The sequence below is a fragment of the Equus asinus genome, chromosome 21 (genome assembly GCF_041296235.1).
Source record: "Equus asinus isolate D_3611 breed Donkey chromosome 21, EquAss-T2T_v2, whole genome shotgun sequence".
NCBI classification, from domain to species: domain Eukaryota; kingdom Metazoa; phylum Chordata; class Mammalia; order Perissodactyla; family Equidae; genus Equus; species Equus asinus.
This window is the reverse complement of record NC_091810.1, coordinates 51,422,614-51,450,522: the sequence shown is the minus strand read 5'-3', so window position 1 is coordinate 51,450,522 and position 27,909 is coordinate 51,422,614. Positions and strand designations below refer to the sequence as shown.

Genomic DNA, 27,909 nt, shown 5'->3' with positions numbered 1-27,909 from the left:
CATTCCTGCTCCTAAGGCAGAATCTGAGAGAAAGACCTATGCATGCCTGTCCTCAGCTCAGAGCCATCTGGGTTCTCTCTCCTCTTGGGCTGCTTTTGCCAGTAGAAAGGATATATTCCAATCTGCTCTTCTGAGGGATGCCTGGAGTTGTCTAGCTGTCAAGAGTCTAGTTGTGGGTAATACCGAATGCGGGATAAAGACAGGGAGAACAAAGCTGACACTCTTAGCTCTGTCTGTCTGACTCCTCTGTCTGACTCTCAGAGAGGTTATCAAATTTGGGGAAAAGTAAGAATGCCACTTATCAGCACCTACCCACACAATAGGGAAAAACAGTTATTCTGCTCATTTTTAAAAGCCTGAAAATGACTGTTGCATTAGGTACTGTATAAACCTAGGCACTCCAAAAGATAGCATGTTCATTCATGAAGGATGCTTAGAACAGACACATGGAGGGATGTCTGTGTCAACTAAGGATTACACAATTTTAATCTTTTAATTTCTTTTGCATAAAAGTCTCGGCATTACAAACGTTTATAGTAATTTATTACACAGATCTCAAGTTGCGGACCCATTCTGTGGTGGCAGTTAATGTACCAGAGAAAATGCTTCTCAAAGATACATTCTTAATTGCATTAAAAAGTTTAGAGCATCTGCTAAGTAGAAAATGTATTCTGATGTTTACAAAATGGATGATTAATACTAACTAGTGACCAAGAGCTACTGACTATTAGTGTGTGCCTAACACTATGGGGAACAAGTTCTATCAAAATGTACCCATGCACTTGGAGGTACTAACTTGATCCTCTTCTTCACGTAGTCAAAGTTGTATATAAAATTTAAGCTGGAAACTCTATCTACTTTGAGGCCCTGAAAACGGAAATGAATTTTTCCAAAGTCCCATAATAATGAAAACTGAGAAGGAAGTAGCCACGTGAAGATTACTGTAACATTTCTTAAGATCATTCTGTCTTGTGACTAAATAGCAACAGTGTTAGCCTGCATGATATAGAAGTCTGGAATAATCTCATACCCGCAGGCCACAGATCCGTTGCAGAAAATCTTTATGAGTTGGTTTCATTCATGTTAACCCTTCATGTAAAACTCTACTCAAGAGACTGGCATTTTATGGAAGAACACTGAACTGTGAGTCAGGAGACCTGGGACTAAACCTGCTCTCAGAGGGGCCTAAAAGAATCTGGTTCCCTACTCCACCTAATACTCTTTACCTATCACTCTGTTTTATTTCTTTGCTGTCTAGGTGCTGCTCCCAACTCACATATACACTCAAGCTGTAATTCTTAACGGCCAAGACTGTCTTATTCTTTGCTGTATCTCTAGCACCAAGGACAGTGCCTGGCACATAATCAAGACTCAGTTACTTGTTGAATGGACCAACAGGTGAAATTCTACTCTTACTTTGCAGAAATCAACCACACAGTGCTAAATAAACTCAAAGTACTGCATATATCTCATGCTTTCTATCACAAAACCTATACTATCATTCTCTTTCATCCCTGGTAAAAAACGTTATTTACAGGCCTCACATATAAGCACAAATTACATATTTCCAGGGTCAGACTAATAAGTGTGCCTCTGCAACGTTTTTAACTCTTTTCAACACTTAGCCTATCCTTGGCCAATTTTTAGTCAAAGGCTCAAAATCAATCTTCAGAAATTGTTTGATAAACACTGAATCATTGATAAGCTCATGCAACACCAATGCATCCAACATTCCTTTTTAAAAGTATCTAAATGTGTGTGGAGATTTTTTAATTTGTGGACACAAAGACAGCATGGTTCTATGATGGCTATTTGTAGAAATCTGGTTTGCTCATTTACATAACAAGCATTTCAGGTAACAACTATGTGCTATGCCTTGGACATTGGAGATACACAGTACCTGCCGCCAGGGGGCTCACAGACTAACGAAAATCATGGCTGACCCTTCTGTGTGCCATGTCCTTTAACTGCCTTCTCACGTGCTTTTACATCGCTAAGAGGGGTATTATGCTATATCTACATTACACACAAAACAGGCTCAGAGAAGTTAAGTAACTATCCCAAGGTCATACAGTGACACAGCGAGTTACATACTGGACCTAGGATCCAAGCCTAGATCTGTGTCTGTCCAAAGCACACACTCGTAACCGCTTCTACTGTTACCTCATCAGCACTGAGGAAAAAGAGAAACTAAATATACACTATTTCATACTAAAACTGGTTTGGGCCTTAGGAAAAATTGGGAAAAGCATCCTGAAATAGACATTTGAATTGTCTTGAAGGATGACCAAGAGTTGTACACAAAAAGAAAGAGGTGGAAAATACAAACATGGTAGACTGAACACACGTGTTTATTCCAACTCCATCCTGAAGTCCTAAAAAATGACAGTGGAAGAATAAAAAAGATATAAATCCTTCTTTAGTGTCTTTTTTTTCCTAAGAATATTAATTATACATGAGTAGTGAATGTGTGTGTATATTTAAATATTTTATTCTATTCCATGCATTATCCCCATTCTCCCTTTCATGTTCCTTTTTTTGTTTGATGATGCACAAAGAAAAAACATACATGAAATAAGATGCTATTAAAAAAAAAAGACAGCAAGAATAAGAAGAAATTCATGGCAAGTGAAACTATGATAGAAAAAAAAGAATTGAGTGACTCCCAGAAAACAGAACAAAAACTCAAGAAGTAAAATGGGAAATTAAAAAATAAAATTAGAGGATAAGTGCCAGAAGTCCTACATCTAATAACTGGTAGGCCAGAAAACAAGGAGAGAGAAAACTGAGGGAAGGAAATATCAAAGAAATAATAAAAGAAATTTTTTTAGAACTGAAAGACATGAGTCACCAGTTGGGAGGGCTCAGAGCACCTACCACAACAAAGGAAGAGAAATGGCATCAGACTTCAATAGCAACACTGTAAGCTAAAAAATGATGCAATGATATCTTGAATGTTTTAAAGGAAAATTTATTTCCAAATGATAATTATATGATCTGCCAAACAAGCAAGAGAATAAAGCTATTTTTCAGATCTACAAGGTCTCAAAATTTTATCTACCAGAAGGCAATGTTGAAGACCAAGATTGTGAAGGGTCTAAGATTTAAGATTCTAAATTCTGTGTTACCCATCTCATAAACTGTCTACAGTACACATTGTACCATACTAGGTACTTAAAAAAGACCTAATAATTCCTGAAGTAGTGATGGTAAAGCTTTGGAAAGTTAATGTAAATGAACTATCCACCATTTAGAATATGATATAGGCATATATTAATACATACATGTGTATAAATTCAATAATTATGCATTCAGTATAGATCAAGTATCGAAGTTCTACTTTTGTGCAAATAACTAGGAGGTGGTGGCTATTTAAAATAACATCTGTGGGGCCGGGCCGGTGGCACAGTGGTTAAGTTCACATATTCCACTTCTCGGCGGCCCAGGGTTCGCTGGTTCGGATCCCGGGTGCGGACATGGCACTGCTTGGCAAAACCCATGCTGTGGTAGGCGTGCCACGTATAAAATAGAGGAAAATGGACATGGATGTTAGCTTAGGGCCAATCTTGCTCAGCAAAAAGAGGACGATTGGCAGTAGTTAGCTCAGGGCTGATCTTCCTCAAAAAAATAAATAAATAAAATTAAAAATAAAAAAAATAAAATAACATCTGCAAAAGATCTGAAGATGTCATTCAAACCTGTCATAATTTTGAAAAAAGCTGTCTTCCAACAATACTATCCCTAACAGAAAAGTTTAGTTATCTGGAAACAGTATTTTTAAAGCAATTGCTATAATTAGCAAGAGAAATTTTTTAAATTAGAAAAGGGTTTGATGTTTTGAATATGGGTTACTACAAAAATGATGAAGCTATTAATAGAAATATACATCAGAAGATGAAGAACCAGCTTAAGAGAAGATTATGAACTTGAGTCTGAATGGCAGGTGGAGAGAGCCAACAGAAAGCTGAAAATATAGATCTGAAATTCCGGAAATAGGCTAAGGCAAGAGATCCACAATTTGGGAAAATTTTAAGAAACAGTAACTTACATTGTGGTACTATAGAATATTGCCAAAAGAGACAGTACATAGAGGAAAATAGGGTGATTTGAAAGAAAACAGAATTAAAGGTGGAAAGTCTCTATAATTGATGCATACAGTATGTTTTCTATTTTCTTTTTTTTTTCTTTTGCTGAGGAAGATTTGCCCTGAGCCAACATCTGTGTGAATCTTCCTCCATTTCACATGTGGGTTGCCACCACAGCATGGCTGCTGATGAGTGGTGTAGGTCCACACCTGGGAACCAAACCTGGGCCACTGAAGCAGAGTGTGCCAAACTTAACCACTAGGCCATGGGACCAGCTCTGTTTTCTATTTCTTAATAAAGACTTGCCAGCGATCCCACGTCTGGGTATATATCCAAACGAAATGAAAACAGGATCTTGAAGAGATACCTGCACTCCCTTGTTCATTGCAGCATTATTCACAATAGCCAAGATATGGAAACAACCTAAGCGTCCATCAATAGACGAATGGGTAAAGAAGATGTGGTGTACATATATATAATGGAATATTATTCAGTCATAAGAAAGAAGGACATCTTGCCATTTGTGACAACGTGGATGAACCCTGTGGATATTATGCTAAGTGAAATAAATTAGACACAGAAAGACAAATACTGTATGATATCACTTATGTGTGGAATCTTAAAAAGCCAAATTCATAGAAATAGAGACTAGAATACTGGCTACCAAAAGCTAGGGGTTCGGGGAAAAAGGGAAATGATGGTTAAATGAAAACGAACTTCCAGTTTTAAGATGAATAAGTTCTGGGGATCTAATGTACAGCATAGTGATTAAAGTTAATAATACGGTATTATATACTTGAAAGTTGCCAAGAGAGTACATCTTAAATATTCTCCCCACGAATAAGAAGTGGTAATTATATGACATGATGCAGGTGTCAGCCTACACTATGGTGGTAATCATACCACCATATATAAGTGTATCAAATCAACATATTGTACACTTTAAACTTACACAATGTTGTATGTCAATTACATCACAATAAAGCTGGGGGGGGAAAGAACGTAGATACTAAAACAAAGGACTGTTTTAGCCTAAGAAATATTATACAGCTATGCTTTTGATGTTCTTATCTTTATTGTATGTGAATCATGATTCCCCAAAGCAGTTAAATTATGTTTAACGTTACAATAAATAGATTCTGAGTAAACGGATTCTCCTATGGGAAAAAACCTTTACTTTTAATTATACGGTTTTTATAATACTCATTTTTGGTTAAAAAAAAAAATGAACAAGTCACCTACTACTACTACTAGGTCATTAAGCGGGCCTAAACTGGAATGTTTTCTTCCAACAGTCTCAAAAAGTACTCATTGGAAGTTTGTTGGCAAAGCACTGCAGCACAATTTTAACACATCCCAAATGAACTGTTAGAAACAGATTGCAGAAACAGACTAAAAAAAATTAGGAAATAATACTTTATAACAAAACTTTTAGTTAACACAAATGGAGACTTTTCCTGAGCTAAACAAGACCTTGAGAACAAAATAATTTACAATGAGAGTACAATTATATTTTTACCTTTTATTATATAGAGATCAGATTATCTATTGTTTTGCTTTTTATCTGATTTGCTTTTTAAAACTAAGACTATTTAGTTTTTCCTTGTTAGTAAGCAAAGATTAAATTGCGTATGTGCCAACCAAATCTTTTTTCCTAAATGATAGCAAGACTAATAACAAAAATAAAAAGAGAGAGAGAGAGAGAGAGAGAGAGAGAGACTGTGAGCAAGATGCCACTTTCACAGCAGAAGAACAGACAAAAAAACAGCAGAAGGGAACAAAGAGATAGAAAATATGAAAGCAAAGCTACAAGATATAGAGTTCAAGTGTCAACTTCAGATATAATGAGTTCTAGGAAAGAAGCAACTATTTTAAGAAATAATGATGATGAGTTTTCCAGAATTAAAAAAAGACTAAGAGCACCAAACGGGAAACAAAAAGACTCAGACCTGGCAAGTCTGCACCTGGGTTTATATGCCAAAAGAAAAAATCTCATATTGGTTCATATAGGGATATGTAGAAAATGTTCATCACCACAACGTCTGTGGTGGAAGAGAGTTGAAGGCAATCTGGGTATTCACTACGAAAAGGACAGATAAAATATTGTAGATGCACAACAGGGAACAAAACAGCAGTTAGAAGCAAAGGACTAGAAGAATACAAAGCAACATGGATGGACCTTAAAAATATAGCGCCGAATTTAAAAAAAAACAATGAGATAACATAGTTCTAGTTATATATACTAAAAGCACATGTGTAAATAATCATCCCAATTGATACAGAAAAAGTATTTGACAAAACAACATACTTGAATGATAAAAAGACTCAAGGAACTAGAACTAGAAGGGAACTTCCTCAATCTGATTAAGGGCATCTATGAAAAACCTACAACTATCATCGTACTTAATGGGAAAAGACTGAAAGCTTTCCCCCTAAACTCAGAACAAGACAAAGATGCCTATTCTTACTACTTCTATTCAACATTGTACTGGAAGTTCTAGCCAGGGTACTCAGGCAAGAAAAAAAAAAAGGCATTCAAATTGGAAAGAAAGAAGTAAAACTATTTCTATCCACAGATGAAATGATCTTGTATGAAGAAAATCCTAAAGAATACACACACACACAAACTATTAAAGATAATAAATGACCTTACCCAAACTGCACGATACTAGATCAACATACAAAAATCATATAAACCAGCAATGAACAAGCCAAAAATGAAATCAAGAAAATAATTACACACTAGCAGTAAAAAATAATTAGGATGGGGCCAGCCCCGTGGCTGAATGCTTGAGTTCGCGCGCTCTGCTATGGCGGCCCAGGGTTTTGCCAGTTCAAGCCCTGGCCGTGGACATGGCACCGCTTGTCGGGCCATGCTGGGGCAGCATCCCACATGCCACAGCTGGAGGGACCCACAATTAAGAATATACAACTATGTACCAGGGGGTTTTGGGGAGAAAAAGGAAAAAAATAAAATCTTTAAAAGTAAATAAATAAATAAATAATAATTAGGAATAAATTTCTTAACCAAGGAAGCGCAAGGCTTGCACACTGAAAATTACTAAACGTTGGTTGCAAGAAATTACAGAAGACCTAAATAAATGAAAAGATTTACAGTTATGAACTGGAAGACAATGTTGTTAGGATGGCAATACTACCCAAAATAATCTACAGATTCAGTGTAATCTCTATCAAAATTCCAACTGCCTTCTTTGCAGAAATGGAAAAGCTGATCCTAAAATTCACATGGAATTGCAAGGGACCTTGAAGAGCCAAAACAATCTTGAAAACACACACACACACAAATTGAAGGACTCACAATTCTCAATTTCAAAACTTACTATACAAAGCTACAAAAACAGTGTGGTACTGAAAAGATAGAAATATATATTAGTGGAATAGATGGGAGAGTTCAGAAATAAATCCATACATCTATGGCCAAATGATCTTCCACAAGGGTGCCAAGACTATTCAACTGGGGGAAAAATACTCTTTTCAACAAATGGTGCTGGGACAACTGGATATCCACACACCAAAGAGTAAAGTTTGACTCTTACCTCACACCATATACAAAAATTGACTCAAACAGATCGAAGACCTAAATGTAAAGGCTACAACTTAAAAATCTTAGTAGAAAACACAGAGGTAAATATTGATGACCTTGGATTTTGTGATGGATTCTTAGATATGGCACTAAAAACATACACAACAAAAGAAAAACTAGATAAGATGGACTTCATCAAAATTAAAAACTTCTGTGCTTCAAAGGACAACATTAAGAAAGTGAAAAGATATCCACAGAACACAAAAAAAATCTACAAATCATATATCTGATATCCAAATATATAAAGAACTCTTACAACTCAACAATATAAAGACAAACAACCCAGTTAAAAAATGGATATCACAATGAGATATCACTTCACACTCACCAGAATGGTTATTATCAAAAAAACAAAATGATAAGTGTTGGTGAGGATGTAGAGAAATTGCAAACCTCATATATTGCTGGTGGGAATGTAAAATGGCACAGCTAAGAGTTTGGTAGTTCCTCAACAAGTTAAACATAGAGTTACTATGACCCCAAAATTCTACCCCTAGGTATACATCCAAGAGAAATGAAAACAGATGTTCACACAAGAACTGGCACATGAATATTCACAGTAACATTATTCCTAACAGTCAAAAAAGTGGAAACAATACAAATGTCCATCAACTGATGAATGGATAACAAAATGGTGTATATCCATACAATGCAACACTAGTCAGCTAAAAAACGGAAGTATTGATACATGCCACAACATGGATGAACTCTGAAAACATTACACTAAGAAACCAGACACAAAAAGCCACATACTGCATGATTCCACTTACCCGTATTATTCACAGATTCTGTATCTGCAAATTCACCAATTCACTAAAATTTACTTGTAATCCCAAAATCAATATGTGAGAGAAAGCTTCACTAACTCTTCCCCAAAAAAGATGAACTATTGATGTTTTTTGATATATGTTTTCCAAATAATTGATAACATTCTTTACTCATTCTGGAAATGTTTCTACTACACTACTATCTTTGTATATTTCCTTTCCAACTTCAATATCATTTTTACTGACTTTATGAAATCAACGCATTTTTATTTTGAGGAAGATTAGCCCTGAGCTAACATCTGCTGCCAATCCTCCTCTTTTTGCTGAGGAAGTCTGGCCCTGAGCTAACATCCACGCCCATCTTCCTCTACTTTATATGTAGGACACCTGCCACAGCATGGATTGCCAAGCAGTGCCATGTCCGCACCCGGGATCCAAACTGGTGAACTTCGGCCCGCCGAAGCAGAACATGCGAACTTAACCACCGCGCCACCGGGCCAGCCCCTTACTTTGTAATAGAATAGATCTGCATTGTATTTGTACTACATTGCCCTATTTTTATAACAGTGAGACTGTGGCTGAGAAAGACAATAACCCATTAAACAAGGATAGCTTCTAATGTGAAGTGAGACGGGATGTTTGAGTGAGAATTGTTTTTTTTAAATTATATTATTGAGGTCACATTGGTTTATAACATTGTATAAATTTCAGGTGTACATCATTATATTTCAGCTTCTGTATAGCCTGCATTACGTTCACCACAAAAGTCTAGTTTCCATCCATCACCATACATATGTGCCCCTTTACCCCTTTGATCCTTTTCCGACCTCCTTCCCCTCTGGTAACCATCAATCTGCTCTCCTTATCTATGTGTTTGTCTTCCACGACTGCGATCATATGGCATTTGTCTTTCTTGACTTATTTCGCTTAGCATAACACCCTCAAGGTCCATCCATGTTGTCAGAAATGGCATGATTTCGTCTTTGTTAATGGCTGAGTAGTATTCTATTATTTATATACACACACCACATCTTTGTTATGCAATCATCTGTTGATGGGCACTTGGGTTGCTTCCAAGTCTTGGCTATTGCAAACAAGGGTGCAATGAACATAGGGGTACATATATCTTTTTGAATTAGTGTTTTCATTCCAAAGAATAAAAACACTGGCTAAATACCCAGAAGCGGAATAGGTATATCACATGGTATTTCTATTTTTAATTTTCCGTTTTTTGTGCTTGAGGAAGATTGTTATTGAGCTAACATCTGTGCCAGTCTTCCTCTATTTTATGTAAGATGCTGCCACAGCATGGCTTGATGAGCAGTGCTAGGTCCATGCCCAGGATCCAAACCTGTGAACCCCAGGCCACTAAAGCAGAGCATGCAAACTTAACCACCATGCCACCGGGCTAGCCCCTCTATTTTCAATTTTTTGAGAAATCTCCATAATGCCTGTACCAGTTTGCACTCCCACCAGCAGTGTATGAGGGTTCCCTTTTCTACACATCCTCTCTAACACTTGTTACCTCTTGTCTTTTTAATAACAGCCAGAGAATTAATTTTTTAAGTGTTCAGTTCATCAACTAATGTTTTGTAATAACTTTTGTTTCTCCAAGCAATTTTGAAACTGTGAAGATTAAGACACTACGAATAACATATATTTATGTGTGTGTATGTATATATGAATGTATATTTATGTATTTAGTTACATGTGGGAGATAATATTTCCCAAGGTAACTAAATGTATTTGAAAAAGATGTCCAAAAATCCCACCAGCTTCCCAGGATTTTCAGGCATTTGTGAAGTTTTAGGGTTAGAAGCAAACATACCAAATATTTAACTGAATTTACTGAACACTGAAAATTTAGAAAAAGACGCAAGAACTTAGAGAAACAAAATGATGAAAAAATTTAAGCTCATTTGGTTCCCATTGAAACCATATGGGCTTATAGACAAATCATCTTGGAAAATACACAATTAAATGAGTTCTGTTAGTCATCTAGGCTAAGAATACTAAAACACATATCTTTGGGTAATAGCAGACTTTTATGGAACCTAATTCACAATTCCATACAGTGCAGGGATCAGCAAACTGCATCCCAAATCTGGCCTGCAGCCTGGTTATGTGAGCACTCCCTCAATCCCAGCTAAGAATGATTTTTTACATTTTTGAATGAAGGGAAAAAAAGAAAAAAGAAGGGCGAAAAAAGAAAGAAGAGCAAGAGGCAGGGGCTGGCCCAGTGGCATAGTGGTTAAGTTCACAAGCTCTGCTTCGGCGGCCCGAGGTTCATGGGTTCAGATCCTGGGCAGAGACCAACACACCGCTCATCAAGCAATGCTGTGGCAGTATCCCACACAGAAGAACTAGAAAGACTTACAACCAGGATATACAAACTATGTATTGGGGCTTTGGGAAGAAAAAAAGAGGAAGACTGGCAACAGACATTAGCTCAGGGCCGATCTTCAAAACAAAAGGGTGGAATGCTGCATATGGTAAGTCTATGGCTTTGTCATGAAGTGTAGGAAAACAGTATGCACTCCCTATACTTCAAAAAAAAGAAAGAGGAGGGGAAGAAGGAAGTCACCTTTTAAATTTTGGTATGTTAATATTTACTATCTGGCCTTTTATAGAAAAAATTGCTAACCCTTGATCTAGAGAAATAAAAGCATATCTTTGGGTAATATAAGACCCTGTCATGAAACCTGATTCACAATTCTATATACTAGCATAAAGATTAAAAAGATCCATTTTCTCAATTAACAACAAAATTTAAAAATGAACATACAACATATAACCTCAACGTCTATGAGCCTACACCACCCCAAGGTCTAATTAAAAAAAAAAAATCACTGGGCAAATACTGATACATACCCAGCTCCTTTCCCCTCAGCATAAATTCTGTTCAACACTTTTAGTGGTAATGGTTCTATACCCAGCATTTAGCTTCCTTTAACTCCTATCATAATGTCCCTATAAAGCATTTAAGAGTCTGTTGTTTTATCTCATAAATTGTATTACAAATTGTGGGAGCAGGAGGATCTCCACTGGGTCACAGAGGCCCTGAAATTTGACTGGAAAAAAAACTTAGAAGATAATATACATATCTGGAGGTTTCATAAAATCATACACATGAGAGGGGCAGAGGAAAGGAGAGTGAGGGGAAAAGGGGAGCAGAATAACTTTATTTATTCTTTTTTCAGACAGCTGGACTCTCAAAAAACGAAAGGTAGTAAGATCCAGTTTCAGTTTTCAGCCACTCAGAAAAATGAGAAAAGGATATGGTCAGTTCTTAAAATAGGAAATACAAATGTTAAAGATATTCAATACTTCATGCATAAAATAAATGCAAATTAAAACTACAGTAACATGCCGTTTTTGCCTATCAGTCTGACCAAGATAAAATTAGACAATACTGGTGTCGGCCAGGATGCAGTGAAACAGGCACTCTTATACATATACATTGCTGATAAGAGTTACATTGGTACAACAACTATGAAGACCAATTTGTCAATAACTATCAAAATTACAAATAACACAAACTATGACTCACGTATACTATGTTTACTAATTTATCCAACATGTATATTCCTACATATGTGAACGTGTTTGGAATGACTTCAGTGAAGGTTACTTGCTGCCAAGCTAAAGAAAGGAATCAGCTTAAATGGCCCAAATATGGGACTGATTAATATGATTAACAGAAGACTAATCATGGTATATCTATACAATACTATGCAGCACTAAAAAATACATTCTTTATGAAGTGGTATAAAACAATCTTTACAATATATTAAAAAAAAAGCAAGGACCTAAACAGTGCTCCAAGCTTTATATAAAAGACAAAATATATACATATAAAATGCTCAAATTATCTCTGGAAGGCTACCTAGGAAACTGGTTGTATTGGTTGCCTCCAGGGAACAAGACATGGGGCAGGGGTAGGAGCAAAACATTTCATTGTATGCCTTGTGAATTTTGTATCATGTGCAGGAATAACCTGTTCTAAAATTAAAATTAAAAGAAGAAAAAAAAAGATAACATGCCTCAGAAGAGGCCTTAAATACAGCACCAAAAGACTTTTGTGCACTGTGACTGTACTCACGGTAAAGACCACCACCTGGGGGTTGTGAGGTCTCAGGCAAAGGCCTAAGGAACCTGGAGACTCCCAAGGCAATTTCTAAATGCTGCTCCTCAGCAAGTGCCATACCTTAAAAAGCCCTCCTAGTTCACAGCCATTCAGTTTAAACTTGTCTCCCCAACTACCTTCTTCTCTAGCCCCACTCACCTTGACTTTAATTCAAAGAATCTACCTTAGCAATGCTCGGTTTTATTCAACAGACATCTAAGATTGTCTGGGCTTATAATAAATACTGAAGCACAAGGTGAACAGCTGACATAAGTCCCTGTTTTCAAGGCCTCTCTAGCCCAGTAGTAAATATGTATATAGAAAAATAAAATTCCTTTCATGCTGGTAAGTAAACACTGAAGAATAATCAAGGTCATGATAATTAAATGTTTCTCCAATTTCAAATTTTTTTTTCAAGGCAAATTAATTCTAAATCTAAGATTTTTCCTTACATTTTTAAAATTTAACTATCTTCTCTATAATTTTTCTAATTAAAACTTAAAAATCGCCACAGCCCTCCAAGTGATTTCATTGAAGTTAAATGTTGCACTAGTCAATCCAACACTGTAGTTAAGGGTAGGAGCCCTACTGCTATCAAAATCATCCAGAAAACACTTTTTGGATATAGTCCATTCTTCTCCCAACTCAGATATATACACATCCCTGTTTGAGATGCTGATCATATTTATGGACCCTCGCGCCCCAGAAAACCCCACAGTTTTGCATATGATTTCAGGGGTTCTGAAATCCCCTGAAGTTCAATCATGGATCACAGGTTGAAAATCTCTGCAGTATTATGGAAAAAGAGATACTTAAAATACTAAAATGATAGTTTCTATGATTTCAGAATGAATTTGGACTTACTACAGTTTCTAAATCAGAAGCAGATCAAGAGAAATATGAAAAGTATTCACCAAAGGTACATAATTGCATAAATTGCCTAGCTAGGATATAGAAATCACTATTTGTTGGACCAGAAAAAGGAGTAGAAAGAATATAGGATTTAAATCAGAAGACCTGAGTCAATTTTCAGCTCTGTCACTTAAAAGCTAAGTCACAACCTCAAGGGCCTGTTTGTTTCCATTTTACAGCTGATAAAAATACCAACATTTACTTCAAAGGGTTGTAAAGATTACATGACACTCATTAAAATATTTTCTGACTACCCATCAAATAAAACATACACACTACGGATTCAAGAAGCAGTATGGTACTATGGGAAAAGACACATCTTCTTTACTTCTTCATTCAATTCTTTATGAAGTGCCAAACTACACTCTAGGCTCTCACAGTACCCTGGAGACTCGAGTGACCAAGACAGAAGCAGTCTCTGCCTTCACACAATGTACAACTATGAAATATTATCTGCTATGGTTGGAAAGGATATTATGAGAGCATATAAAAAGGGCAGAATACTTTCTCTTGGAGAGATAGGAATGGCTTTCCTGGGGAAAGGATGAAACTTAAATGAGAAGAGACATCTAAACAAAAGAAAGTGTTTTCAGGAATGAATGAATGTATGGTGGGCCATTCACTGGTGGGCCACAATGGCTTGAGGTGAGACTACATAAATAGATGAGACCAGACTACGCCATGGCATGCAAGCCTTATTAAGAAAAATGGATTTAATTTTAACAGTTTAATAAGAAACCATTTACAAGTTTTACAAGGACACTGACATGAACAGATCTGTAGTTCCAAAAGATCACTCTGGCTACTGAGTGTAGCACAGACTGTAGGGGGCACATAGTAGTCATTCACTATTATTAAGAGGTAACTTATTATTATAACCATTACTATAAAAATACCATAACAAAAGTAACTCTTACTACAAAGATTAAGAAATGGTCCCTGCCCTTGAAGATCACATGGTCCAGGGAGATGAAACAAGCATCCAAGCAAGTAATTTTAGTCGTCTGTTGAGAATACTGTCACTGTATAGAAATACCAAAAAGGACAAAGCAACACAAAGAATGAACCGCAACTGTAACTGTAAATAAAGGAAGATTTGAAAAAAAAAAAGAAAAGAAAAAATATCCCAAGCAAAGAGAAAAGCATGTATGAGGACATGGAAAGGTGAATATGTATGAACAGCATGTGACTCATGCACTGAGCATGTAAGAGAAATTGTTGGGTAAGAAGGTTAGATAAACATAGAAGTACCTCTCACTCCACACACTAAGTTTTTGTTCTTTGAGTGATGGGAGTCTCTGTGATGCTACCAGAAATTCCTATTGATCACATCAGTGTTTTTAAAAAGATAACACTATAGCATAATAAAGAATAATACGAAGGAGGAAAAGAACGGGAACAAGAAGTACAAACAAGAGGCTGTAGGACAAAAGAAGTCTCAGGTGCCCCAAGAAATACCACCTTTTAAGGGATAGGCAGAATAGGAACAATCAGTGAGAGTTACAGAAGGAAACTCACATGTTCAGAAGAGTGTGTGGTCTCAGATTAACAGAAGAGAAGAGAAATGATAGAGAGGTCAAGTACATTACGTGTATACATATTCACTCATACACATACATAAAAATACATATAAATATTTATTACAGTCTGCTGACAGCTCCTACAAGCAATGACCTCATCTAAAGCCCTGATCTTGGTTTCAAAATATCATTTCCCACCAGAAGAAACCAGAGCTCCTTGGAGAAATGGCTGATTCCAGGGCTGGGTAAAGGAAAGTACACGATGAGCCTGGAACAGCATCTTATACCAGGTTAAAAAATAACATGAAAATCAGACAGAAGGGAAGTTAAAGGGTCTCCCACTGGCCAAATAAGGGACAATTTAAGGATCAAGTAAATAATGGAATTAATGGATCATAATTCATTGAATAAAATGAGAATCTGTGAGTCTAAACTGATAAAAATCAATGAATAAAGAACTAAACGGGAGAGCAGGGAAGGCTGTTGCTTACAAAAGAATGCCAACCAAAAGGCACATAAATTAAAGGAATGATGAATTAGAAAAATCGCCATTTGGCAACCATCATAGTTATATGCAATTCAGGCAAATTGACTGGCTGTTGAAACTAATAGATAAATTCGATGAAAAACAGAATATTTACATATTTCCAAAGGCGCTCCTCTGTGATACTTTTTAATTAGAAAGGGAAAAATAGTAACTTTACATTGGAGAAACCTGGCAGACACCACCTTAACTAAGTGATCAATGTTGCCAACGTCTGTAATGGGACAAATCAACATCATGTGAAAAACCCTACTGTAGTCTTCCTGACAAAAATGTATAACCTGAATCCTTCAGACAAGCCCAAATTGAAGAATATTCTAAAAAATTAAAAAATACTAAAAAATGTGAGGTTTATAAAAGACGAAGACTGAAGAACTATTCCAGATTACGGGATACAAAAGAGATATAACTCAATGTAACACTTGATCTCAGATTTGCTTCTGGATCAGATTTAAAATTTTTTCTTTTTTTTTTTTTTGCCATAGAGGACATTATGTGCACAACTGGCAAAATTTGAATCAGGTCTGTTGATGAGATAATAGTACTGTGTCACTGTAATTTGTTGATTTAGACATACAGGAGAATAACCTTGTTGTTATTAAATAAACACTATAAATCCAGGGTGTGTCATATCTGTAACTTACTCTTTAAAAGTTAAAAAAATTAAGAGAAAATGATAAGGCAAATTTGGTAAAAAGTCAACATTGGGGAATCTGGATGAAGGGTTTAGAGGAATTTTTAGCTGATTTTTTTCTACATTTGTCACTAGAATGTGTGTTACATGCAGAATACATACAGAACAGTATTCTTGCAGTTTTCCTATAACTCTGAAATTACATCAGAATTAAGTTAAGAATATTAAGGAAAGTTTATATATCTTCATTATGGTGATAAATAAGACTAGATTATAAGTATTTATCTATACTCAAAAAGTTTAAGTCTCTGACTAACTTGACCATGGCCCTGAGGGAACAACAACATTTCTTAAGGGTCTGTTTTAGCCCAGTAATTCAATAATGTATGTACTCTCCCACTTCTCAGATAGTCTTACATCCAAATCACTTGAAGTAATTTTTGCTAAACAGAATCAAGACTTTTTTTTTAAAAACTAACCTCATGGGCTATAGAAACATGGTCATTATATCTTTAGGGAAATAGAATTAAGAGCTCACCCAAAAGAATAAAGCGTCAAAATGACTTCATTCAAACCAGAATGTTTAGAGCAGCCAGATTCTTACTTTATCGTTTAGATCAGATGTTGGCAAACTTTTTCTGTAAAGGACAAGATAGCAAATATTCTAGGCTTTGCTGGCCAGCCAGTCTCTGAAGCAACTACTCAACTCTACCAGTGCAGTGCAAAAGCAGCCATAGACTTTATATAAATGAACAAGCATGGCTGTACAGTTCCAAAAAAACTTTATTTACAAAAATACGCAGCAGGGCAGATTTGGGCAACCCGTGATTTAGATGAAAGTATTTATCTGATAATACAAAATGGACTACTACTAAGTTTTAGATCCTGTTTGCCTTTTACCTAGTGAGATATTTATTTAAAAATTTCAATGTAGCAATACCTAAAATAGCATTCTTTGGGGGCAATTCTGAATTTTAAAGAAAAGGATAAGTAATATTGATCATTATGGATACAAAATCATCTCTACTAAGGATTCTGAAATTCATTATAGAAATACAGAGCACATAATTTCATTTTGAAATGTTGCATAGCAGATTTCACATACAATATTAGTTACAGACTGAAATTCCAGGCAGTAACTCAAAACTTTTCGGTAGGAGAACTCCAGGTTTTATTTGAACTCTGTAGAAAGTTTAATGCTTAACTTTCTAGGAAAATAATATGTCTGTTGAATTAAGGATAATGTCTTGAGATAAAGACGAAAAAGATAAGAATAAGAATGTTCATTAAGAGTTCAATTTATCACATGTATGCAATGTTGTCCCTAAATCACCTAATCCAGGTATGACTCTAACTATCCAGACTTCATTATAAGGAGAGATGCACATCCTGAAACAAGTGTTTATAAGAGAAGCTCTGGAATCACTAGCCATCACAGTTTCTTGGGTGTTTAACTGCAATTGAAACTGCCAAATTCACAGGAACCTTACCTCTTCTTCTCATGATCCAAGTGAATGAAGATTTTTTCAGTCAAGTTATAATTAATCACTACTTATAACAAGCTGTTTTGCCCTGTGAAGTCTAGGGTATATTTTCAGCATGAAGGGTGATGTACAACAATTCCTTTTACAAACAGAACTATATGCACATGTCCCTGCTGAAAATGTAACCCAGTAAATTTGCATATGAAAATGAATACATGCCCATGTATAGAAATGTGCTAGGTGATATTTCTTGTTGATTCTACTTTAGGAGTCAAAATGTGTAAGCCTTGTGGAGCCAAGGCAGTGGTCCTGTGTATAGAGGTATAGAAAAAGTAGCTCACTTAATCCTTTCTCGCCAGGAGTCGGGATTTTCCCAGTACGACATCCATTGTCGGCAATGGACGCACCAAAATAACGCCGGCGCCAGTGAGTTAACCACCTCTGTCCTCTTTTCACCTATTATATTTTTCATGCATCATCCAACTTCCCAACCATCTTCCTGTTTCTTCACAGAATGCACGCTAGGTTCTTGTTTTTCTTCAGCACGAAGTTGAAAATGGAGTTGAGAAAAGGAGACACATGGTCAGCTGGTGATGTTAACAAGCTCCTTGCTGCCCTGAGAAGCTAGATGGAAATGGTTCAAGTTACAAGGGGGATCATCATCAGATCTGGGAGGACAAAGAGTAATTCACGAAGCTTCATTCCCTTCCCTCCCACCCTCTTTCATTTATTGATGATCCCTATAGTCTGCCTTCACAGCAAAATCAAGATTAAGGAATCTGAAGCAACCTCGTTCAGTTCTTCACTCCATTCAGTACGTAGAAAGGCCAAGTGGAACACATGTCCAGCAATGTTACAGTGGCCCCAGGTCAGATTGTGGCTAACATAACCACAATCTTAGATCAATGCTTTTTAGTACGATCTTGGAATTAACATCAGCAACTAACACAGTGCTTGGTCACAGGTGCTTAATAAAGGTTGGTTGAATAAGACATTTTCTTTTCTGCCAGTGTCTACTTGAATACACAGGTGGAAGTCAGACAGAAGTAGTTAACTCTTTCAATGCCGGGATAGCATGGATATACAGTAATCACATCAAGTCAACGTGTTTCTCTAAAATATGTTCAAATTATGGGTTCCTGATTTCAGAGTTCTGGTTATATGTTAGGTAAAGTTTTTTCGTTTGTTTTTGTTTTTTTAAGGACAACCATAATCAGAGTTTTGAAATTAGAACCTTGGTAAATGTTAATTAGAATGATAGAGGAATTAAGAACCCTAGCACCAATGTGTAACAAAACATCACAGCTCAGTCAAGTAAAAACATTTCTCAGTAATGCAATTCTAGATGGGTAATGATTCCAGAGCAAACTAAAGTTTGAAGCAGGAGGATTTTATTTAGTGGCTTCCTTGATGCTAAGAATCAGGATAAATCCAAAATATGAAGGTTAAGAAGGATATACTTTAAGTATAAATAAAATTTTAAACCTCAAGTCAAGAGGATCATCAGGCTACATAGTACTGTGCAACTGCTTTGATTCTTCAGATGGGAGTGGGGAGGACAACAAGCAGGGGAAAAAATAATTCTGTAGGACTCAAAAATGTATGTCTAGAGTGTGAGTTTAAATTACCAGTTATATCTAATTGGGTTAAGGATATCCCAGGGAGTAATTCATATGATTACAATTACAATAAAAAACTACCATATAGAGAAACAAAAATATTTACTTTTTCCAGATTTCAAGAAGACAAAGGTTTTTAAGAAATGATGATGATTATGTCTTATTTTTTTTAAATTATGTCAACCAGAGACTTCTCAAGCAAAAGTGAACTACTAGGTCTACAACCCCACTCTCTCTCTATAAAACTATGTCTGTAAGGCCTTTCCTATGTCCACCTGTGTACTTGTCTCCATTTCCACCTTCCTTACTGAGCCAGAGATAGTACAGGCTCTACTAGCAGTCTCCAAACACAAGAGAGACTTCTTCCAGGGACTCCTGTGCCCACACAAAGCAGACCTTAAATAAAGGTCCACACAAGTGACTTTCCAGCATCTCATTCAATTAATTGCAATTCCAGTTCCTGCAGTTCACATGTTGTATCATAAGCAGATTTACTATGAATTCTTCCTTTTATATTTATAAAAAGATCAGATTTCATAAGGCTTAATAAGGATGAGTTTACGCTGAACTGTAAGTGATGAAAGAGTAGTATGAGTAAGAGCTTGAATGGGTAACGAGAGCTGAAACCACACCATACTTAAAGAAGGGTCTCAACACGGTAAATTACGAATGCCAAAACTAAGCCCAGTACACAAACGACCAACTACTCATTTTGCTCAGTGTAAGGCCAGTTCCATACAGGTCAAATCAAATCACAGGATCTAATGGGTAAGCTTTGTAGTCATAACTGGGGACAGGGAGGATTCAGGTGTCCATCTTGCTGCAAATAAATCTGTATTGCTGGATTATCTGGTTGCTTCACCTCTGGCAGAAGAAAGGAGGAACAGAAAAATAGAAGCTAAGTAGTAACCTGTTCCCAGAGTCCTCAAGACCTGGATCTCAGATCCAGATCCCTTACAATAAAAATGTACCACATCTCTCCTAGGTTTATCCTGTTCACTTCTGTGTTTATCCAAGACCCAGATTGGGTTTTCAGCAAAGCAAACCCTGCACAACTTGCTACATTCTTTAACAAGAGATTATATACGTATTAGGTGTAACGGTTCCAGACCTCTCTATTTTTCCTCTAAATAGCATCTTTTGTCCAAAGAAATAGGCATTTTAAAGGCAGGCCTATTTCAGAAACAATAATGTAACTGAATAACAACTAGCTCCATATAAAGTTATTTTACTGAAATAGAAATTTGTATTCAATCATTTTTGATGAGAAGTTAAATTACCCTGGTTTTCCAATTAGTTTTTATTTTTAATTAATTTCTGGTTAATCCAATTTAATTTAAACATTCTTATTTTCTTATATAGAACCTTACACAGAATTTTCAGACACAGAATCATACCTTTGTTACTCAAAGGGTTTTTGTTTTTAATGTAAAAAGCACTTGAATGACTGAATATGCTTTTCTAAATGAGGAGAAAGGGGACATTCGTATATTAGTTTGGCTAGTATATCTCTTGCCAAGGTATAAAAGATGTTTGCAACATTTATAATTAACTGACAGTAAGAGAGATAGTATTCCATTTTTCAAAAATATGTATAGCTAGAAAAGTAGGTAATTTGACTTAAGGTTTGTAGAACTCTAAATCTGAGTAATTCAGGTTAAAATGAACAAAAATATCTTCTTACCTTTAGGTCTTTCCAACTGTCCAGGAGCTTGGTGGCCAAATCACTTATATCTACTGTTTTATCTGGCTGTTCCTGGCTCCTCTCACTCTCCACATCAGATACACCCTCCTCTTCATCTTGGGATGGTGTTTCCTCAGCAATAGCCTCTTCTAGTTTCGTGCCATTGTTCTCTTTAGGCTCTATTTCAGTGTCAGCTTCTGTTTCAGACATGGGTAGCTTACTGGCCTCCACGGCGATTTCACTATCAACTTTAGACTCAGGCAGCTGTTGTGTAAGCAGCTGTTGTGATTGTAACTCTTCCTCTTCTTCTACAGGAACGTTTTCTAACTGATCAAGGTCCTCTTTGCCATCCTTGCCTTCCAATTCACTGGTAGCATCTGAGATTGCACTGTCCATGCTATTTTCACTTATAATTTTAAGTCTGCGAAACATGAGCTTCTTGGGGGTGTCTGTGTCAGCTTCTGTGGTCAGTTTGGTAGAAGGATCAGGTGTGTTGAGTGGTGTTTGAGCACGCGATGTATTCTCACTAGAATACCCGTCTCCTTCACTCAACTGAGGAACAGCAGTCTTGGTCTGAGACCACCGCTGAATAATTGGAAGTACTTTGCTTTCCTCCAACATATTTTTAGTAGGAATGGGTAAGTGTTCCAAAGTCTTTATAATCTGATTAAACATAATAAAAGAAAATCACATCACTTTGTACAAGTTGACTTTCAAACCTCCGGATGGGACTTAGATCATTTCTGCAGGAGCAGTGGGGTTTTTTACTGTCTTATTAAATTAAGACCTAAGTCTGTAACTACAGAAGGATTTAAATGTCATAATATTTTCCTCTAGAAAGGAAGGAAAACTGTTTTAAAAAGACTGATTAGCAAGAATAAAATGTGGAGGAGCTGACTGCTCATAACATCAAATGGATTAATATTCTCCACCAGTACTTCTCAAACCTGGGTAATTTTTTAAAACATATACACTACTGGGCCTCGTCCTGGGTTTCTTTTTCTAAAAAGTTTCCCAAGTGACTATGATACAGGCTTGGGAACTATGCAACAACATATATTTAAATGATATCTTATATACACATAAAAAATGCAGATATTATTTACCTCTTTAGCCTTTGATAAACAGCTGTCTAGCAAAGAGAGACTCTTTTCATTAAGAAATAACCACTCTCCCACTCTGAAATCCAAGAATTTCTTCCAAAGTACTCCCCACTGTAGTTCTACAGTAACCCCACGGCTTCCCTAGCTTCTACTCATTGCCAAATCTCCTGGGAGAGGGACGAAGGCAAGACAATCATTTATTTGCCCACTCCCATGCATTTGTTTTTAAAAGAGTAGTATTAAATGCCTTTGAAATTATATTAGAAATCATGATTTTAAAAAACTACACTTAAACTAAGTTATAAAATACTGTTTATTCCATGGGAAGGTATAAACATCACAACTTCACTAACAATGCTGCCAATGAACATTTACGTCAATCTTTAAAAACACTTATTTACTCCTCAAAATATTCTTACTCTTGTCATCCAGAATTCAGCTCTTCATTAATTTTTTAGAATCCCAGAATTTAAGTTTGACATAGTTTCCTATCTTTTTAAAACTACACTTTTAGCAACAAACTAGATCCTTCACTTAACTATGACATTATTATTATTATTATATCTGGCTCTTGCAGTGGCAAATATGTAGTAGTGCCAACCTTAAAAAAATACTATAGAGAAAACCACAGAGTAAACTCACCACTAGCAAGGAATACGTAAAGGTTATAGCTATAGAAATGATATTGGAATGATAAAATTATTAATACCAGTGGTAAATATAGTGCTAAATTCATTATCACTGATATTATCACATACCCTCAATCTAAGCAATCAACATAGTGGTTTTAAGAAACAAGCAAGTTGAATGTGAACTGACCTCTTCCTGAAGCTTCTGGTTACTTTCCCGACCATCACCTAGCTCTGCCATCCAGATCCACAACAAAGACAGCCCATGACGTTCCAGAAAGGACTTCAGGCAAGACTGTGAGTGTGTATTCTTCCATGGGAGAAGAGAAGCAGGATGCATGGTATTGGGGGCAGGGTGAGGGGCAATATCAGACAGAGCATTAAAGACGGCTCACAGAGAAGACTAAAGAGTTTTACATTCACAAAAAACATATAAACTCTATTTTGACTAGCCAAACTAGAAGTGTACAACTAATAAATGCTTTAAAGCAAAAGTGCAATATATTATAGTCTTTTTTGATACCTAAAATATAACCAGCCAACCTGGACTTTACTAAAGTAGAAAATATATAAATACTAATATGTCATTTACAATGAAATTCAATTCTGAAGGATTAAGAAACAAATTAATCATTATTACTGAAAAAGCTAAAACTATAAAAATTAATATTTAAATCATTTTTTTCTTCTCTTTTTCTTTCAGATGCTTGTTCAAAAGGCTTTTTTCCCCCTTAGATTTATTTTTAAAAAATCATCCATTTATTATCCAACTACTTGTGGCATACTTAATAAAACAGAGTAAATGAGATTACTGTTAAAATTTCTTGCTTTGAGATCCTGTAGTAAAAACGGCCTTGGCATGCTAATAATCAAGGGGAAAAAAAATTATATCAAGTGTCATGAAATGTTACACAAAAAAATCCCAACACGTTCTTTGACTAGAAAGAGAAAGCAAACAAGATCTACTAGTAGATTAAATGATGCTGAAATCTTAAACCATTTTTAAGAGTACAAGCTTTCAAAGTCACGTAGAATTCACATATCCATTTTAAAAATAAGAGTAACTCTTCTCATCAGAATTATTCCTTCTCTATTCATCATTGTGGGTTGTAGTTTAAATGTCCCACCTCAAATTCAGAAATAAAAAATAAAGTAATATCAAAGTGTTCACCTGTATGAGCTTGAGACAGGTAAGTTTCTGCTCCAAAGTTTCGATTCTAACCATCAGCCGGGATAAGCTGAGCACCTGATTTTTATCAGAGAGACCCTCACCATTCTCCATCAGAGCTTCTAGTTCTCCATCCACCTACCACAGCAAAGAAAAATATCTGGTTATAAAACAACAATGACAATAACAAAAAATCCACTAATATAAGAATCAAACAACCTGAAAAGATGCTCAGTCTCACCAGTAATAAGAAAAACGCAATTAAGACCACAGTGAGAACCATGTTACATTCACTAGACTGGGAAAAAATTAAGAAGTCTGACAATATCAAGTCTAGGCAAAGATTTGGATCAAAAGGAATATTCATACACTGTTGATGAAAGGATAAATTTGAAAAGCATTTCATTCACTCATCAAATATTTACCAAGCACTTACTATATGCCAAGTATAATTCTAAATGCTGAAGACACTACAATGAACCAAAACAAAAAAACCTGCCCATATGGGAGAAAAAGAACAAATTATATCAGGTGAAAAGCATGATGGAAAAAATAAACCATTAGCTTGAAAAATAAAGTATCTGTATCCCCCATGCACTAGCAATTGCACACTTAAGAATAAACCCTAGAGAAACTTCTACACATGTGTACTCAGAGAATCATAACAATGCTCATTGAGCAACCATTCAGAATAGCAGAAAACTGCCAACAACCCAAATGTCTGTGGCCAGGTTGGATAAACTGGTATTTTCATACAATAGAATATTAAACCACAGTGAAAGGAAATCAGTGCAGCCAAGTGCAACAACATTCATCAATCTTACAAACATAATGTTACGTGAAAAAAGAAGTCCCGGACGATTAAGTGCTATACAAATTTGTTTTCACGTACCTCAAAAATAAATTTTTTATAGATACATATCAGAAAAATCGATTTTAAAAAGGCAAAGGAGATAAGACACAAAATTCGAAACACTGGTATCCTCTATGGTCTAAGCAGGGAGAAGGAAGCAAAGAAGTGCTCACAAGGGTTTACTTTATAATTATGCTTTATAATATATTTTCTCTGGATGTTTCAAATATTACATTTAAATAATAGGGAGCAGAAAAAAAAAAACCAACCCACCGAAAGTTGTTTTCCAGTTGTGTAGCAGTTATAAAAGATGCCCTCACAGAACTTACTATTAGGGAGATAAAATTAATTCATATGAAAATGAACATCGAAGCATTAATTATAAATGTTAATGTTAAAAAACCTACGAGGCCTAAGCAGGAAGGGAGTGGTTAGAAGGAGACTCACCAGAAGTGAATTCACAGAAGTAGGGTTAGAAATAGGTAAGACAGAGACAAGAGGAGGGAGGGAGGGAGCAAAACAGAGGGGAAAGTTTGAACAAAGGGAAATGGGCAATTATGATAGTGCATAGCTCAGCCTGGCTGGAGTGGATAAGCTATGGTGAGGAACTGAGGAAAATCCCATCAAAGGAAGGCTGGTGTTAGATGAGATCTCAGATGTAATATAAAAGAACCTGGATCTGATGTGACTAAGCAAGAGAGCTCTGTCACTGAATCCCAAAGTAAAGGAGTAATATGATCAAAATCGAATTTGAGAATACTTAGTGTGGCAATAACAGAACGAAATCTAGACAAGACAGACACTGAAGAAGAGGAGATACAAAGATAGTATTAAATCAACTTGGCACAAAACGGTAAAAGTCTAGAATGAGCTGATAATAAATCAGAGAAAAGCAAATCTAAAAGAAAAGAATCTCAAAGGAATTTTCTGTTACTTAAATGGCTATAAAATTTTAGGCACAGCACTGAACATTTCTATTTCATATTATACCCCAAAATTCATATTATAGTTAAGAACAAAAATAAGTAAGAATATACGAAATGCTGCCTGCAAGAAGTTGAAGATAAATAAACTCATTTTTTTTCCTTCTAAAATGTACATTGAGGCTCATTCTTTTTCATTTCCAGTATAATTTAAGTTTTGAATAGATCAAACACATCAACAAAAAAGCTAATTTACAGTTAAACCATAATCTAAGACAGGTAATTCCCTTAGAGATGTTTTTTCCTTGAATGTAAATATCCTGAATGTAAAACTTCCTGTCCCAAATTCTAGAGGATTACAATAGGAAAGACCAAGGCTTTAAAATTCCACCCCCCTACCAAATGCAACAGCCAGAATCTTGCTTTTGACAGTTTTGAGATGCAAATATTCACTAGGCTAAGAGATGAGGTTATTTTCTTTTCATAATTATGCAGGTAATGATTCTATAACTGAAAACTCAGAGACAAAACTGAGTTACTTTCATTCATTCAATAAACATTTATTGAATAGATATTACTCTATAAAAGGCACTACTGGGATATAAAAAAGTAGCATTCTTATCTTAAGGAAATAAACAGTAAAAACGCAGAAATTGAAGTACAGTTATGCACCACATAACGACATTTCAGTCAACGAAGGACCACATATACAACAGTAATCCCATAAGATTAGTACCCTATAGCCTAGGTGTGTCATAGGCTCTACAACCTAGGTTTGTGTAAGCGCCCTCTATGACATTTGTACAATGATAACATTGCCTAACGATGCATTTCTCAAAACGTATTCTGGTCTGTAAGCAACGCATGACTATATAAATTAAAAAATTTTGCAAACAAAATACAGAAGGTGAACAACAGAAGGTGAACAATCTCTGAACATTCCTACTATAATGATAAGCTTAATGATTTGTACTGATTTATAAATACAATGCCAGCAGTGATATGCTACAACTTCCATAATTTTGGGTACTCAAGCAGATGATCAATTGTGGAATTAATAACTTTTAGGATACCTAGGGAGGAGGGAGCAGGGGGATGATTGAGTTTGACTGCTTTCATTAATTCACATTTACTAAAAGTATTTATTTTTCATTTATGGGTCATCGCCTTCCAAAAAGGATTTAAGGTAAGGAATTAAAAGATAACATAATAAGAAGAATTAGGATGTATTTTAATAAATTATTGATGATTGAAAATTTATATGTATATACACAATTCTACAGCACTTAAAAATTTATCCTGTTAGGTACTACATCAGTCCAAGAAATTATTTCTTTTTTAATATTTTAGTATTTTTTGACTATGAACCATCTTTAATGGGTCTAAGCACCATTTTTAATACTTTCTGATAAAATATAGTATGCATACAAAAAAGTATGTAAACAATTAATAAAAAAATACGTTTCATAAACAGGTGAGCAATACCCATGGAACCAACACTCAGATGAAAAAAAAAAAAGGGAACAATACCAGCATTCCTGAAGTGTTCAACGTGTCCCTTCATTCTAATACCTCCTTTTCTCTGCTCTAGAGATAATGTCTCCTTACTTTTTAGGAAATAGTTCTCTGATTTTTTTAAATAGGTTTACTACCTACACATAAATCCCTAAATACTATAATTTAATTTTTTCTATTTTTTATCTTTATGGAAATAAAATCACACTGGACAAAATCTTTTATACCATGCTTCTTTTTCTTTTTTTTTTTTTGAGGAAGATTAGCCCTGAGCTAACATCTGCTGCCAATCCTCTTTTTGCTGAGGAAGATCGGCCTGGAGCTACCATCTGTGCCCATCTTCCCCTATTTTTTTCTTATATGTGGGACACCTGCCACAGCATAGCTTGCTAAGCTGTGCGTAAGTCTGTACCCGGGATCCGAACCGGCACACCCCGAGCCACCAAAGCAAATGTGTGAACTTAATTGCTGCACCACCAGGCTGGCCCCTCATGCTTCTTTTTCATTCAACCTTACATTTCAAGAGTCATCCAGGTTGTTGCATGCAGCCATAGTTCCTTCATTTTCATGACTAGTTTTTTCATTATATGATTACATTATAATTTATTCATACTGATGTTAATGGATATTTGAGTGGTTTGTACGTTTTCTAATACAAGCAATGCTGCTCTGACTCCTGATGCACATTGTAACTAGTTTCTCTCTGGTTATATACTCAGGAATGCAACCACGGCTTATA

At 35.7% G+C, this 27,909-nt stretch overlaps 1 protein-coding gene across 9 annotated transcripts in view; it reads right to left on the bottom strand.

Annotated features, from left to right (window-relative positions):
- The window catches only part of SETD2 (SET domain containing 2, histone lysine methyltransferase), a 118,405-nt gene that overhangs the window by 34,065 nt on the left and 56,431 nt on the right, over positions 1 to 27,909 (bottom strand). For 3 of the 9 annotated variants that reach the window (XM_014828819.3, XM_044755288.2, XM_044755287.2), the window contains 3 exons: positions 23,883 to 24,017; positions 22,902 to 23,021; positions 20,980 to 21,642 (listed from right to left, as the gene is read on the bottom strand). In XM_014828819.3, the coding sequence (XP_014684305.3) occupies positions 20,980 to 21,642; positions 22,902 to 23,021; positions 23,883 to 24,017 (918 nt within the window). Of the gene's footprint in view, positions 1 to 18,017; positions 18,301 to 20,979; positions 21,643 to 22,901; positions 23,022 to 23,882; positions 24,018 to 27,909 lie in introns of those variants that run through there. The other 6 variants (XR_011496456.1, XR_006517930.2, XR_011496457.1 and 3 more) reach the window with 4 other exon arrangements.